The 12,605-nt window shown below is 48.9% G+C and overlaps 5 protein-coding genes across 5 annotated transcripts; 3 read left to right on the plus strand and 2 right to left on the minus strand.

The window, feature by feature from the left end:
* Positions 1-604: 604 nt before the first annotated feature.
* PFICI_03054 (uncharacterized protein) lies at positions 605-1,799 on the plus strand (the record flags this gene model as incomplete). Its single annotated transcript, XM_007831635.1, has 2 exons — positions 605-957; positions 1,019-1,799. 2 exons carry the CDS (start codon positions 605-607, stop codon positions 1,797-1,799), a joined length of 1,134 nt encoding a protein of 377 aa, XP_007829826.1.
* A 318-nt stretch (positions 1,800-2,117) lies between these two features.
* PFICI_03055 (uncharacterized protein) lies at positions 2,118-3,423 on the minus strand (the record flags this gene model as incomplete). Its single annotated transcript, XM_007831636.1, has 3 exons — positions 2,118-3,063; positions 3,116-3,187; positions 3,254-3,423. 3 exons carry the CDS (start codon positions 3,421-3,423, stop codon positions 2,118-2,120), a joined length of 1,188 nt encoding a protein of 395 aa, XP_007829827.1.
* A 1,106-nt stretch (positions 3,424-4,529) lies between these two features.
* On the minus strand, positions 4,530-6,832 carry PFICI_03056 (uncharacterized protein; the record flags this gene model as incomplete). The annotated part of the gene is made up of 3 exons (XM_007831637.1): positions 4,530-6,154; positions 6,216-6,674; positions 6,793-6,832. 3 exons carry the CDS (start codon positions 6,830-6,832, stop codon positions 4,530-4,532), a joined length of 2,124 nt encoding a protein of 707 aa, XP_007829828.1.
* A 1,164-nt stretch (positions 6,833-7,996) lies between these two features.
* On the plus strand, positions 7,997-10,076 carry PFICI_03057 (uncharacterized protein; the record flags this gene model as incomplete). The annotated part of the gene is made up of 2 exons (XM_007831638.1): positions 7,997-8,218; positions 8,355-10,076. The coding sequence occupies 2 exons, from the start codon at positions 7,997-7,999 to the stop codon at positions 10,074-10,076; spliced, it is 1,944 nt and encodes a 647-aa protein (XP_007829829.1).
* A 980-nt stretch (positions 10,077-11,056) lies between these two features.
* PFICI_03058 (uncharacterized protein) lies at positions 11,057-11,744 on the plus strand (the record flags this gene model as incomplete). Its single annotated transcript, XM_007831639.1, has 3 exons — positions 11,057-11,255; positions 11,328-11,416; positions 11,466-11,744. The coding sequence occupies 3 exons, from the start codon at positions 11,057-11,059 to the stop codon at positions 11,742-11,744; spliced, it is 567 nt and encodes a 188-aa protein (XP_007829830.1).
* Positions 11,745-12,605: the final 861 nt, after the last annotated feature.

Here is a 12,605-nt window from a genome sequence, read left to right on the forward strand (position 1 = left end):
TATTCGACCAAACCCACTCACAGCTTGCCACACTAGTGTTGTGAAATCAAATGCACTAAGTTCGTACCTATGGGTATGTTATAACAATCTCGAAACATCCCGTCTGGCGCATTGTCAAGGCAGCTTCAGCATACTTGTTGGCCCTCGCCAGCGGCACTACCGTAAAAGAAAGGCAACCATATCTATAATATGAAATTGAAGAGTTGAATAAATCAAGTTCTAGGCGCCAATGATAACGAGACGGCGGAAGCATCTAGAAGGGATACCGTGACTTGAAAGACAAGGGGAAGTTGGTTGGCGAGGCAAGACCCGGACCAATATTCAATAGCCCGGATTTATATGTACCGATATTCAATATAAAGTTAGTCTACTGACAATATCACTTGGGTAATGGATTATGAAGCGATCGCTTACAAATAATACTGAAAATAAACGCGAGTGTTGAGCCGAAAACCGAGATGACTTGCCATTATGTGGTTTCATCATAGCCTTTTGAAATATATATATATATTAAAGCAAAACGTACATTGAATAAAGCCATCTCACCTTCATTTTGGTATCAACTCTACGTCCCCTCTAAGCCATTGAAGCCACTTTCGCCATAATGTCCAAAGTGCAAATCCCGCCGTCCACGGCTACAGTTCAGGTATCCATCGTAGACACCACATTTGGCGGTTATGCGCCCACTGCCCATTTCATGGGTCCCCCAATCGATGGTTTCGAAACTTTTCGAGCCGTTGCTTATGCCTTTGTCATTACTCACACTGATGAAAAGGGCACGGAGCGGAGAGTCGTCTTTGATTTGGGTACTCCGAAGGATCTGGTGAACGACTTCCCACCTGCTGTGGCGGCGCAGCTTGCACAACTTAGTTCCAACTTGACGGTTGCCAAAAACACATCAGACGTTCTTAGTCAAGGAGGACTCGATCTGGAAAGCATTGAAGCCCTTATTTGGAGGTATTTGATCTACTGTCAACAATATCCCCATGTCCCGTTTTAACTTTTTTCCCCCATTCAGTCATGCGCATCCAGATCACGTTGGACGTCCATCATTGTTTCCATCTTCTTGCGACTTGCTTGTCGGTCCTGGAATCAAACAAGCCTTCTTCCCAGGCTGGCCCACCATTGCTGAGTCACCAGTTCTAGAGCGCGAGTTTCAGGGACGACAAGTGCGCGAGGTCGATTTCAGTAGTTCTAATCTCAAAATTGGCGGCTTGGGAGCGGTGGATTACTTTGGTGACGGCAGCTTTTATCTACTCGATGCACCTGGCCATGCGATAGGGCACATGAATGCTCTTGCCCGCACCACTTCTGACACTTTTATCCTCTTGGCTGGTGACTCATTCCACCACGGATCTGAGCTACGTCCCCATCCGGGCGCAGCTCTACCCGAGTCTGTCTCTTTCCAAGGAGGAAAATGTTGTGATACTGCGGTATTCAAGTCAATCCATCCCAACACTAGCGGCATCGAGGTTCCAGAACGTTACGTCAAGGCCCTGCAGCATCCACATGGCGGATGCTCCCAGGTGCCTTTTCATACCATTTCGCAGAAAGCCACAGGCGAGACGTTATCTCACGATATTGAGGTCACTCGTGAGACTCTCCGTGCTATCCAGGGATTTGATGCGGATCCGAACATCTTTGTCATTGCAGCGCATGATGCCACGCTGTACGATGTCTTGGAATACCTTCCCAAGCTTGCCAATGACTGGCAAAAGAAGGGTTGGAAAGCTCAAACTCGGTGGTATTTTCTAGAAGACCTGATGCCGACTTTTAACGGCACCGGTAGACTTGAATAGTCAATTACATGGTAAACTCATGGGACACTTGCCAAGGGCCACTGGAGAGTATAACAAAACGCAACATGTAGGGGGAAGACTCCAAGCTGCAAGTTAGCATAGAAAAGCAATGTGCATAGATGAACAATAAACTATTGGTGATGGATTTTTAGTAAAAATCAAATCCTGGGAATGCTCACTGAAATCCATTGTAGAAACGTATAAAAGGTACCAAAAAGGATGCCCATGTGATTACATCATTTGAAGACCAGACAACGGTTTCCAGATATTATATCATAGATACCAACTCACCAAAACATCCAGATGCCCCGAGGAGAACTAACTAGACTGGATACTTGGCTCTGTCTTGAAGACGCCAGATCCTAGGTGAGACGAAATGTCACCCCACCACTGCTCGCCGTATCTCTCATACCATGATACTGTCCTGCGAAACCCATCATCTAGCGCTACCTTTTGTGACCATCCAAGGTCTGTGAGCTTGGTAAAATCCACAGCATAGTGGCGATCCATAAAAGGTCGGTTTGGCGTGGACTGAATCCATTTCTCGATGTTCAAAGACGCAGAGTGGTTAATGCCGGCGACTTTTTGGGAGGCCGCCAGGATTTTCCCAATCACCTCAATGTTGGACACTCGATCGACTGTGCCAATATTGTACGTCTCTCCAATCTCACCACGATGGAATATGAAGTTGAAAGCATTGGCGACATCCCCGGCGTAAATGTAACGTCGCGTGTACTCTCCACTCCCGTATAGAGGTACCTTTTGCTTTCGGTGGAGAAGAATTGTAAATTTGGGAATGATCTTTTCCGGAAACTGGTTTGGACCGTACACATTGTTGCTGCGGACAATAATGGTAGGGAGCCCAAAGGATTTGGCATAGGCGCAGACCATCATCTCAGCAGCGGCTTTGCTGCCGCTGTACGGATTCGTCGGGCACAAGACGTCGCTCTCCTTGTGGTCTGGCTGGCCGGGAGACACCTCTCCATAAACCTCGTCCGTCGACACGTGGATGAAGCGCTTGACACCAAACTTTCGCGCGGCCTCGAGCAAGACGACTGTTCCTGTCAGATTGGTCTTGCAAAAGGCATGCGGCGCGTCAAAACTCAAGTCCACGTGGGACTGGGCTGCAAAGTGCATTACTGCGTCGATCTTGTGCTTGAAGAAGCACTTGGTGACGGCAATCTCGTCCGAGACGTCACCTCTGACCAGTGACCAGTTTGAGACGCCGTCCAAGGCGTGAAGATTGTTCAAGGACGATGAATATCTGATTGATTATTAACACACTTCGTATTTATGCTGGATCGAATGCTACTGACTCGAAATTGTCGTAACATATGAAATGGTACATTGGATATGTCAGAGTCAGGCTTCTGAAAACCCAAGAACCACTGTGATGAGTGACCATAGCAAGTTAGCTGATTTGATATAGCTTCGCGGACTTCTCAATCGCTCACATGAATCCGGCGCCACCAGTCACGCATATCGTCTTGATGCCGGGGATCGCTTCTAGCACATCCATGGCTTGTAAAGCCTGGTCATCGTTCCAGGAGAACTGAAAGGAGGCATTGGTGGTCGCTCCATTCCGATTTTCTTCACCAACTTCCTCCATAGTCGAGGGAGGCATTGATTCTTTGATTTGCATGAGTTATGACATTACATGTTCATCTTTCCATGAGCTGTTCAGAGGGTGTTTTTGGCCACTTTAGGTTGGCGGGAGAGGCTGGTGAAGACTTGCGTCATTATCTCAGCTTGTGTCTCAGTAAAGGAAAATACCACTGCACCATTCGCTGGGACTAGTGTCTTGTTGCACCGTGCTATCGCGAGTCTGAAAGAAAAAGGCTCACCATTTTGACGATTTGCATGTTGGGCCCCTCCGGGCAAAGGTGTCATTCGTGAAAATACATCAATCATGGCTGGAGCTGAGCTGAATAGCAGGCAGATCGAGAACATGGTCAAGACGTCCAGATTGCTTGTTGCTAGAACCAAGATCACTCCATGGATTATATTTTGGTGGCGTTGGGAGTGCAGAAAGGGCATCCCACTGGGCTTGCTTATTATAGTTTGGCTAGCAAAGCCTCGAACTGTACATGCACTCTCTGGATGCCACCACTTTTAGACTTTGACTACAACCAGCCACTAGGAATCACAAATGGATATTCTTTTCGCGTCATGCATGTTTGTTTATCGCTGTCGCATATTTGGACTATTCTATGCTTACTTGTTGATGAACTGTATTGTTTCTCAGGCATCCATCCCTAGTCGAATACCTAGCAAAGTGAATTCCATCTCCCAACTCCAAGAGCGCAATGTTTGAGCCCTATGAGTAGTCCTACGAAACTCTAAAGCAGTCAACCCAGTACACATCCAGATGCGTCAAGCACAGACGACGGGGGAATATTAGGCAAAACCGAAAAAAAAAAAAATCGCAACAAAAAAACCATAAACGCCAACCCTTTGTGTGCAAGATATCGAGAAACGCCTTGCCAATGCTTGCATCATTGCTGGCCAGCCAAAATGGCCAGCACGAGCCAAATTTTGTACTTTCATCATGTCCACAACACGCCCGTATGTTCAGCCACTCCCTCCCCCTCGGATCTCTGACAAAGGAAACTGACAGATGCTAAGGAATGTCGGGCCTGGTAATTAGGCAATTTGGTGTTGTGATGTGTCGTTGACGTCGTTTCTAGGTATACAAATAGCAACTTCTGCTCTCCCCAATGGCTGTCTGCCTTAGACCCTAGCCATGGGCTTTCTTCGCACCAAGAAGGGGCTGGGCATCTCATCCCTCTCAGGGTCCCACACGGCGGCGGGCTCCAGGGTCTTTTCGGCGGCGCCAGCACGGCTCTTAAGCGAGTTGGTGCGCTTGGGACTGACATCCGGAGCACGGCCTCCAGCACGGGCCTGTTGCAGCTCAATCAGGGTCCGGCCACGGACATTATTCTTGGCAGGCACCTTGTTGGGCGAGGTATCGGCCCAGTCCTTGGTGGACACTTTGCGTGCCATGTTGCTGCTGTTCTCGCCTACAAGGCTGGCAACAGAAGGGATCTTGCTCAACCGCCTGTTGGGAGTGTTGTTACGCTCGCGCAGAGGGGCATTGCATTCCGTCTTCTTTTGCGCATTAATTGGAGGGAACGACGAAAGACCCTTGTTGAGGGTTGAAGAGTTGGTCTTTGTCTGGCCCATTGGAGCGGTCTTGTTTGACGTGAGGTTGGGACGTTTGATACCAAAAGGATTCTTGATCGATCGCGGTTGACGCGAAGGAGACGGGGCCATGGGCTCATCGTCTTCGTCTTCTGACTCGGATACCAGCGGATCAGCATCGCGGAATCGGTCACTGTCACCAGCAGCAAAGATAGTCTGAGGGTGAGATGTAGGGGCCTTGGTAGCGGCCATGCGACGAGGCGACAACGACAGGGCTGCGAGAGGGATGGGGGACGGAGAGGCCATCTCAATGTCCATGGGGGTTCCCAGTGGGCCAGCGAACATGGTTTGGGCGCGCCCGAACGGTGTTCGGGTACTTTTCTTGAGAGGCTGCACTGGCTCTGGCGATTCTATCGAGAGCTCGGTGATGTCCGTGGTGGATGGGAACTCGCCATCGGTGCTGTGTCCGCTGGCACTCAAGCCAGCACTGGAATGAGGATAGTCTGATTTTGTTGCAGACGAGTTGAAATGGTGACTCTCTACTGCAGCGAACGAGACAGTCTTCTTTTGAAGTTCCTCCTGTACCCGCACGGAGACCTCGGCTTCAAAACGCTGACGAAGCGACTCCATTTCTTCGTTGACCAGGCGATCAATCTCTAGGCGAGCCTTGACTTCCCATTCTCTCCTCAGTTGACCCTCAATTTCATGGCGCATCAACGACTTGTCGGCGTCGACATTGGCCAGCTTTCGCTCGAGCTCGGCGAGTTTCTTCTTAAGGCCCTCTTCCTTGGCTCGCAGGATCTTGTTTGTGTCAGTCACTTCCATCTCCTTCCTCATCAAGCGCACAACAGGCATGTTGAGAAGATCAGCCGTGCTTGGCCTGTGGTCAGGGTTGATTTTCAGGCACTGCCTGATGACACTGTAAAGGTCTTGCGAATAGACTTTGGGAAGGTTTTCGACCTTTCCTTCCTTGATCTTTTGGACGAGTCCGTAGTGAGACTTTGCGTTGAAAGGGGGCTCACGGGCACAGAGCTCGTAAATGATACAGCCTAGGGCCCAAATATCGGACTTGAGGGTATATTTCTCTGCGGCGCAAATCTCGGGAGACATGTAGAAGGGCGTGCCGACGTAAGTTGATGCAAAATCGTGGGCCGACATGATTTTCGAGAGGCCAAAGTCGCCGAGCTTGACCGAGTTGTCCTCGTTGAGGAATACTGTGCATGGTTAGAACACCTCGAAGCCGCGGCGGGGGAGATCTCTGGGGAGCAAACTTACCATTTTCAGGCTTCAGATCCCGATGCAAAATGGTCATACCACCTACCGGAGCCTTGGGCTTGGCCGTCGCACCCAGACCAAGGACACTCTTGCCAACCTCCGGGGGGTCGACACCATAGTGGCACCGGTAGAGCGCCATGATGAGCTGCGAGAAGATGCTCCAAACAAACGACTCCTCAGCATATTGGTTCTTCTGTTGGAGGTCCTTGATTACCCGACCGAGATCTCCATTGCCGCAGTATTCCATGTAGAAGTGCAAGTCTTGTGATAGTTTGAGGTGTTCCCGGTGGTAATAGGCGACAATGTTGGGATGGCGGAGACCCGACAAGATTTGGAACTCGGCATGCAGTTGTTCACGCTCCTTTTGCGACATCTTCAAGTAACTGATCTCCTTCCTGCACATGACCAGTCCATCGGCCTTTCTCTTCACTCGTCGAATCACTCCAAAGGAGCCATGGCCTATATGAATGAAGACCAGACGTTAGTCTTTTTAAGGTTTCAAACGTTTTCACCTTGCACACAGTCCCTAAACGCTGATGCGTGCAATTGGGAGTATGCGATGGTGCAATGGACGTACCAATCTTCTCCAACACCTCGAACTTATCTGATTCGGTCATGATGCGAAAAATATCTTCTTCTGTTTCCGCAACGACCTATGAATTATAGCGATTGATGTGCCATAAGCTGGTTGACTGAATTGTATAGCAATTAATGGATGAATGCTGGGCGACACAAAGGTGTGCTGGGCGCTGGGCGAGTGTATCGGTGTTGACTTCTATGATTGGAAAAAGATGAAAGACGAAACGGGGGAGGAGAGCCGACGGAGAAGGAGTTGCGATGTCACCCCTAGAAGTCGCAGCGACCCAATGTGCAACAGATTCACGGTTGGCCGTTGGAAATGGCCCCGGGCCAGTGAATAAACATTTGCCCTCATTTCCACGGCAACCAGGAGCTCGACCAGCACTAGCATTAATTTATTATGGAGCCAAGCGCCTCAAAATTCGCTAGCGCGGAACAGCTTTCGGTTGGGTCCCGCCCTGCTCATTGCCCGATTGGGCCGATGGACAGCTAAAGGGAAGCTTGGACCAGATGCATACGCTTACCGAATGCTCCCGGGCGCCCAACCCGCCTTTTTGGCGCGGTGACGACAGACAAGTCAGGGTCCAGAGGAAAGTTGGAAAGAGAGTGGAGAGTGGATGCGTGCGTGGCATAGATGGGATGGATGGAGCAAATCATGATGATTGATGAGCAGTCAAAACTGATGCATGTCGCAGATAACAAAACATGCCTTTGTTGCCAAGGATCGAGATGAAAAAGAAGGAACATGTCATGTTGATCCCGTCTATCAAATCTCATCCATCAAGAAGTGCCTTGTTCGCGTTCTGACAAGCTCGACAAGCTGCTTCACAATAGCGCACAGTGGGCTATGACTCGAGTCAAGTGTTATTATTGACTTCCCCCTAGAAAGTTTTAATGTGTAAGCTATCAATCGATCGTGTATGTACTTTAGTGTCATGAGGTTAGTAGGTATACATTTCACAGTTGATGTGTGTATGTAAGCACCGAGGTGCAACCTACAAATTCTCACGGCGCCATTGGGAGAAGCGGCCGGTACGGTGGTACCCCACCACGTGATATCGCCACGACCAGCACTATCTGCACTCGGGCAATGTCGTTGCTCTGATTCATCGAGTCTTGTGCGTTAAGTCCGATTCAGACTGGCCTCATTTTTGCTTCTTTTTGCTCCCCCTGTGAAGTCTTTCTGACCCCTCCTGGCCGCAATGGTGCTTAGAAAGTTCGAGCTGGAAACTAAGCTCAAGGACGACATTGCGCTCGTCAAGAGTGGAGTGCTTCGAGACGAAAACCCTCTCGACGACAGCGCCGAGTTCAACGAACTCTTGGCAGCCTGCCGACATGGCGACCTCAAACGGACACAGGAGCTCATCTCCTCGGGTGTAAATATCAATGGAAAAGACAAGTTTGATTATACGCCCCTCATTATTGTGAGATCTCGACCCTTACTTTCCATGCTTTGCAGTTTTGACTTCGGAGATAACGGACTTGTTCCTTCATGGCGGTCAACTGGGCGGAAATGCATCTCATGGTTGTGATATATACTGATTGATTTTGCTGCTGTAGGCGAGTCTATGCGGCCATTTTGAACTTGTTCAGCTACTTTTGGAGTCTGGCGCATTGGCAGAAAGAGACACGTTCCAAGGAGAACGTTGCATATATAATGCCTTGAATGACCGGATACGAAATCTTCTTTTGCAATATGATTTCTCCAAGTCGACAGATCCTCTGCAGCCATGGGCCGCGCACGTTACTGAACTTTTAAATCGAGAGATGCCAAAGACTTCAGATATCACCATCAACACTAGCACCGACAGCTTTCAGCTACACAAATTCTTGCTAGCGGCGAGAACCCCGTACTTCCGCAAGAAGCTGACAGATGCCCCCGAGACGACTTCATGGAAGCTTCCCTCTTCGATCCCGGCTGACTCCTTCAAGGTCGTCATGCGCTATCTCTACCTGGGTGATCTGCCTAGGGATCTCGTTGGGGCGTGGAGCACAGTCTCGGAAGAGGAAGTTCTCACAGGCATCGACAAGATCAGCAAGCAGCTTGAAGTCACTCAGCTATGGGATGCCATCCTAGGTGGCAATGATAGACGACTGGCACGTCAGCGACATCAGGATGAGGTTGCCAGGGCTTCCAAACAAGTGGGCGAATTATTCCGAGAAAAGATCATCGGCCACAAGATGCTGGTGGATCCCAAAAAAGTCGCAGATGTCAAGTGGCGCCATGACAACTCCATCTTTGCTGACTGTCTCTTGCGAGCTGATGAGGACGGCATTGATGAGCTGGACGAAGAGGATCAAGAACAGGCAAGCGCCATCCCTATTGGCCCTGGAGCTGCATCGAAGCCGCAGTCCCAAAATGGGGAGCGCAAGCATCCCAAATCTGTCTTGTACCCGGCCCATAAAGCAATGCTCATCCGCAGTCCCTATTTTGAAACCATGTTCTCCAGTCAGTTCGTCGAGGCGCAGGATTCGGAGTTTCTGCACATCATCAAGGTCGACTGCCCACCCGCAGTTCTCGAGCTGGTCCTCGAGTTCATGTACACTGAAAAGGTGGATTGTCCGTTGGACTTGGGCCTTGATCTTCTTTACGCGGCCGATATGCTCTTCTTGGACAAGCTCAAGACCAGAGCGGCCATCGCCATCAGCACACTGGGTAGTGGAAATAACAATGTTCTAGTAGATCGGACGCATCCAGAATATGAAGGTGCTGGAGAAGTAGAGGTAGAGCCGATTAACGTTTACGATGTCATTCACGCAGCATGGGATCTTCGGGTACAAAGACTAGAAGAATTTGCTGCACGGTACATTGCGTATAGACTGGAAGACTACATCGACGACGACGAATTCGCCGAACTGATCCACGAAAGCGCCCAGCGTATCCAGAAGCGAGAGGAAACAGATACTATCGAGTTGCTAGACGACATTCGGTACTATCTTTCGGAGCGCTTCAGATTACGTTTCGAGGATGCTGGTCTGGATGAGATGTTGGACGAGGAAGGGGAAATCGACGCGACTCTTGCCGAAGCATTGGCAGGGACCGACATCACCAATGGGGAGGTCACACCAAAGCATGCGGCCGATGATGCTTCAGAGCAAATTCTCGCAACTGGACCAAAGACGAATGGCGCTGCAAATGGTACTACGGACGGTATCAATGGCGTAGTGCGCACTCTGGATGGTGAACTGGTTGATGACGAGTTCTCTCAGGATGCCATCAACTATCAGATCCTCCTACAAAAGATTGACGGCATGCTCGAAAAACTGAAGCTAGATGCATAAAGACTCGGCATTAGATTTTAGATCAAACTGAACAATGATACAATGTTGTCTCAGCCGCCCGGGATGAGCCGAAGGTGCCCACGATGCAACGCGTACCGGAAACTCCAATGAACGTTCAATGACATTGGAGATTACCTGGCTTGCCTGGCAACCTGGACACTAATGCCTCAGAAATAAAGTGAGTCACATCTTTAGGAAACATTCGGACTTGAGATAAAGCCACATGATCATCAAAAACTCCGCCCCAGAATATTCATCGTGGCTCTATTTTCATACTAGGGTGCTGCTCCTCATACCCCCACAGAAACGAGAGCTGCCCAATCTACGCGAATGGAGAGTGAATATAGAAGGGTAAATTATGAATGAATACCAGTTCTCATTTCGCAAGCCCCGTCCTAGTCAATTATATTTCAAGGTATATCTACAGGCTACTACCCAGTTCCGCACTGTTGCCCGTCAGACGTACAGTCCCGTACTAAGACAACACTAGTCTCCGGGGTGACCCGGTTGGTCCCAGGTAAGGGTCCAATGCACATTCAAGAGCCCTACGACAACAAATAACAAAAGGTCGATAACATCTGTACCACGATAGTCTGACAAGTGCCGGAGTCGGCCGCACTTTTTCAGGCGCAGAAATCGCAAAATCCATGGATTGTCGACAGTTCAATCGTGTCTTGATGGACAACTGCCTCTATGAGATTATTGTCTTTCCCACGTATATTCAGCCTCACTAGTCTAGTCCCCGTCGTGAACCACCAGCCATCCAGATGTCCAGGTAGTCATGATGTCACTTCACACCTTTGATGATCGCCTGGTGGATGCTGTCGCATGTATGACACTGATACCATTCTCATGGCAATTATAAGAGATGAATGTTGATGAGTATATCACAGTAACCCACCTCCAACCCATCGGAAGTGTTATCTTTGTTTTTGTCTTTCCAATCTATTCTATTTGACTCCTCAAAATCTTTATATCCAATGTCTCACACGGCACATCATATTCATGAGCAATTCGAGCCGCGCCCCGATGCGCATAAACTGGCAGGAGATGTGAACGGAAAAGTAGATTATGAACCTCACCCCGAGAGATCCATCAAAATTTCAACCGAACACGAACAGATCATGCAAAAGATTATCAATTTATACTCTGGAAGCGCCTCGGAAGATGATATGCAAGGTGAGGAAGGCTTTCTTTGGGATTTGTTTTGGAAAGATTGGGAATAAATCCTAACCAATGACTGTGGCATAGTGTACGACAAAGATGCAGTATATGATGATCCATTCTCATACTGTGACAATCGCTATAAAATAGCCGGGCAGTGGTATGGTCTGCCAATGGTATGTCCTTGAGAACTCATATCTCAAGCAAAAACTCATGAATATACAGGTATTCAGCGGCCTGCGCACCCTCAAGACGGAAGTGGTCAAGGATACGCCCACTGAGATTATATGGAAGATGCAGCACGAGTACACACCAAAGGGCATCGGCAAGTCCAAAGCCGTTAATAGCTTGATATCTCTGGGGCTTGATGACCAAGGGAAAGTCCGATATCACAAGGATATGTGGAACGAAAAAGACTATAGTCATGATGGACTCGGGAAGTTCTTCAAGACGCTGCAGGCTGATGTGACGCCCGCTATGTCGAGGCCGCCCAAGACACTGTAAACAAATAGAAAAGTTATTTAGTATTGTTTTGGTATTTGTAAACGTAATTGGTTTGTTTGGATTTGAAGTGATGTACAGTAAAATGGCAGCTGATTGCAGAGGATTGTCGTGGGGGAAGTCCACTTTTCATCTCATCGATTATAATTCTGCCATCACTCGTTATGACATGTCCTGTTGTCACAAGTCAGGTGACTTCGTAGAAGACGCGCTGTGTGAGAATGCCTTATTCCCCCTTTCGATACGCATCATGGGATTGGATGAGCTTTGGGATGACTCGGCTGCTGCTGGGCCACTGCATTGGTTTTGTCTGTCTCCGTGTATCATCTCCATCTGTATAATGACCTTCTCCTGATTCCTATTCTTTCGGTTCCGGACGCCTACAACTTTGAAAGATGTTTAAATGGGTAGCAACCTTCATTCCCAATGCCTTGTCTTGATTTGCACGCTTTGCGTTTCGTGGCCTGTGTCGGTGTCTTGATTAGGATTTCAAGTTGATTTCTCTGCCTCATCGAGGCCAGATTCCTTTTCGGCTTTGATAAATCAAATGTGATGATATGACTACTTTCTGTGCCTGCGGTGTCCCCGAGGCTTGTGGATTTGCTGTGGATTGGGCTTCATGTCTAACCCGGCAGGTCTAGGGGGTCCACAAGGTTGACCATGGCCCCGACCTTGCAACAGCTTGCTGCGAGTAAAAGGCAAAGTTGAACGCGAAGTCAAGCGTCAAATGTCGAGGCTTGAAATGACCACGACGACCCTATCCAAGGTTGTTCCTTGTGATTTCTGCACAGGAATTGCAAAGATTTCGAGGTAGCCATTTCATTATGAATGGTATTTTCAATAACCAAATGTATGGTGGCCTTG

Source organism: Pestalotiopsis fici, assembly GCF_000516985.1.
Source record: "Pestalotiopsis fici W106-1 unplaced genomic scaffold PFICI_Scf_2, whole genome shotgun sequence".
NCBI lineage: Eukaryota > Fungi > Ascomycota > Sordariomycetes > Amphisphaeriales > Sporocadaceae > Pestalotiopsis > Pestalotiopsis fici.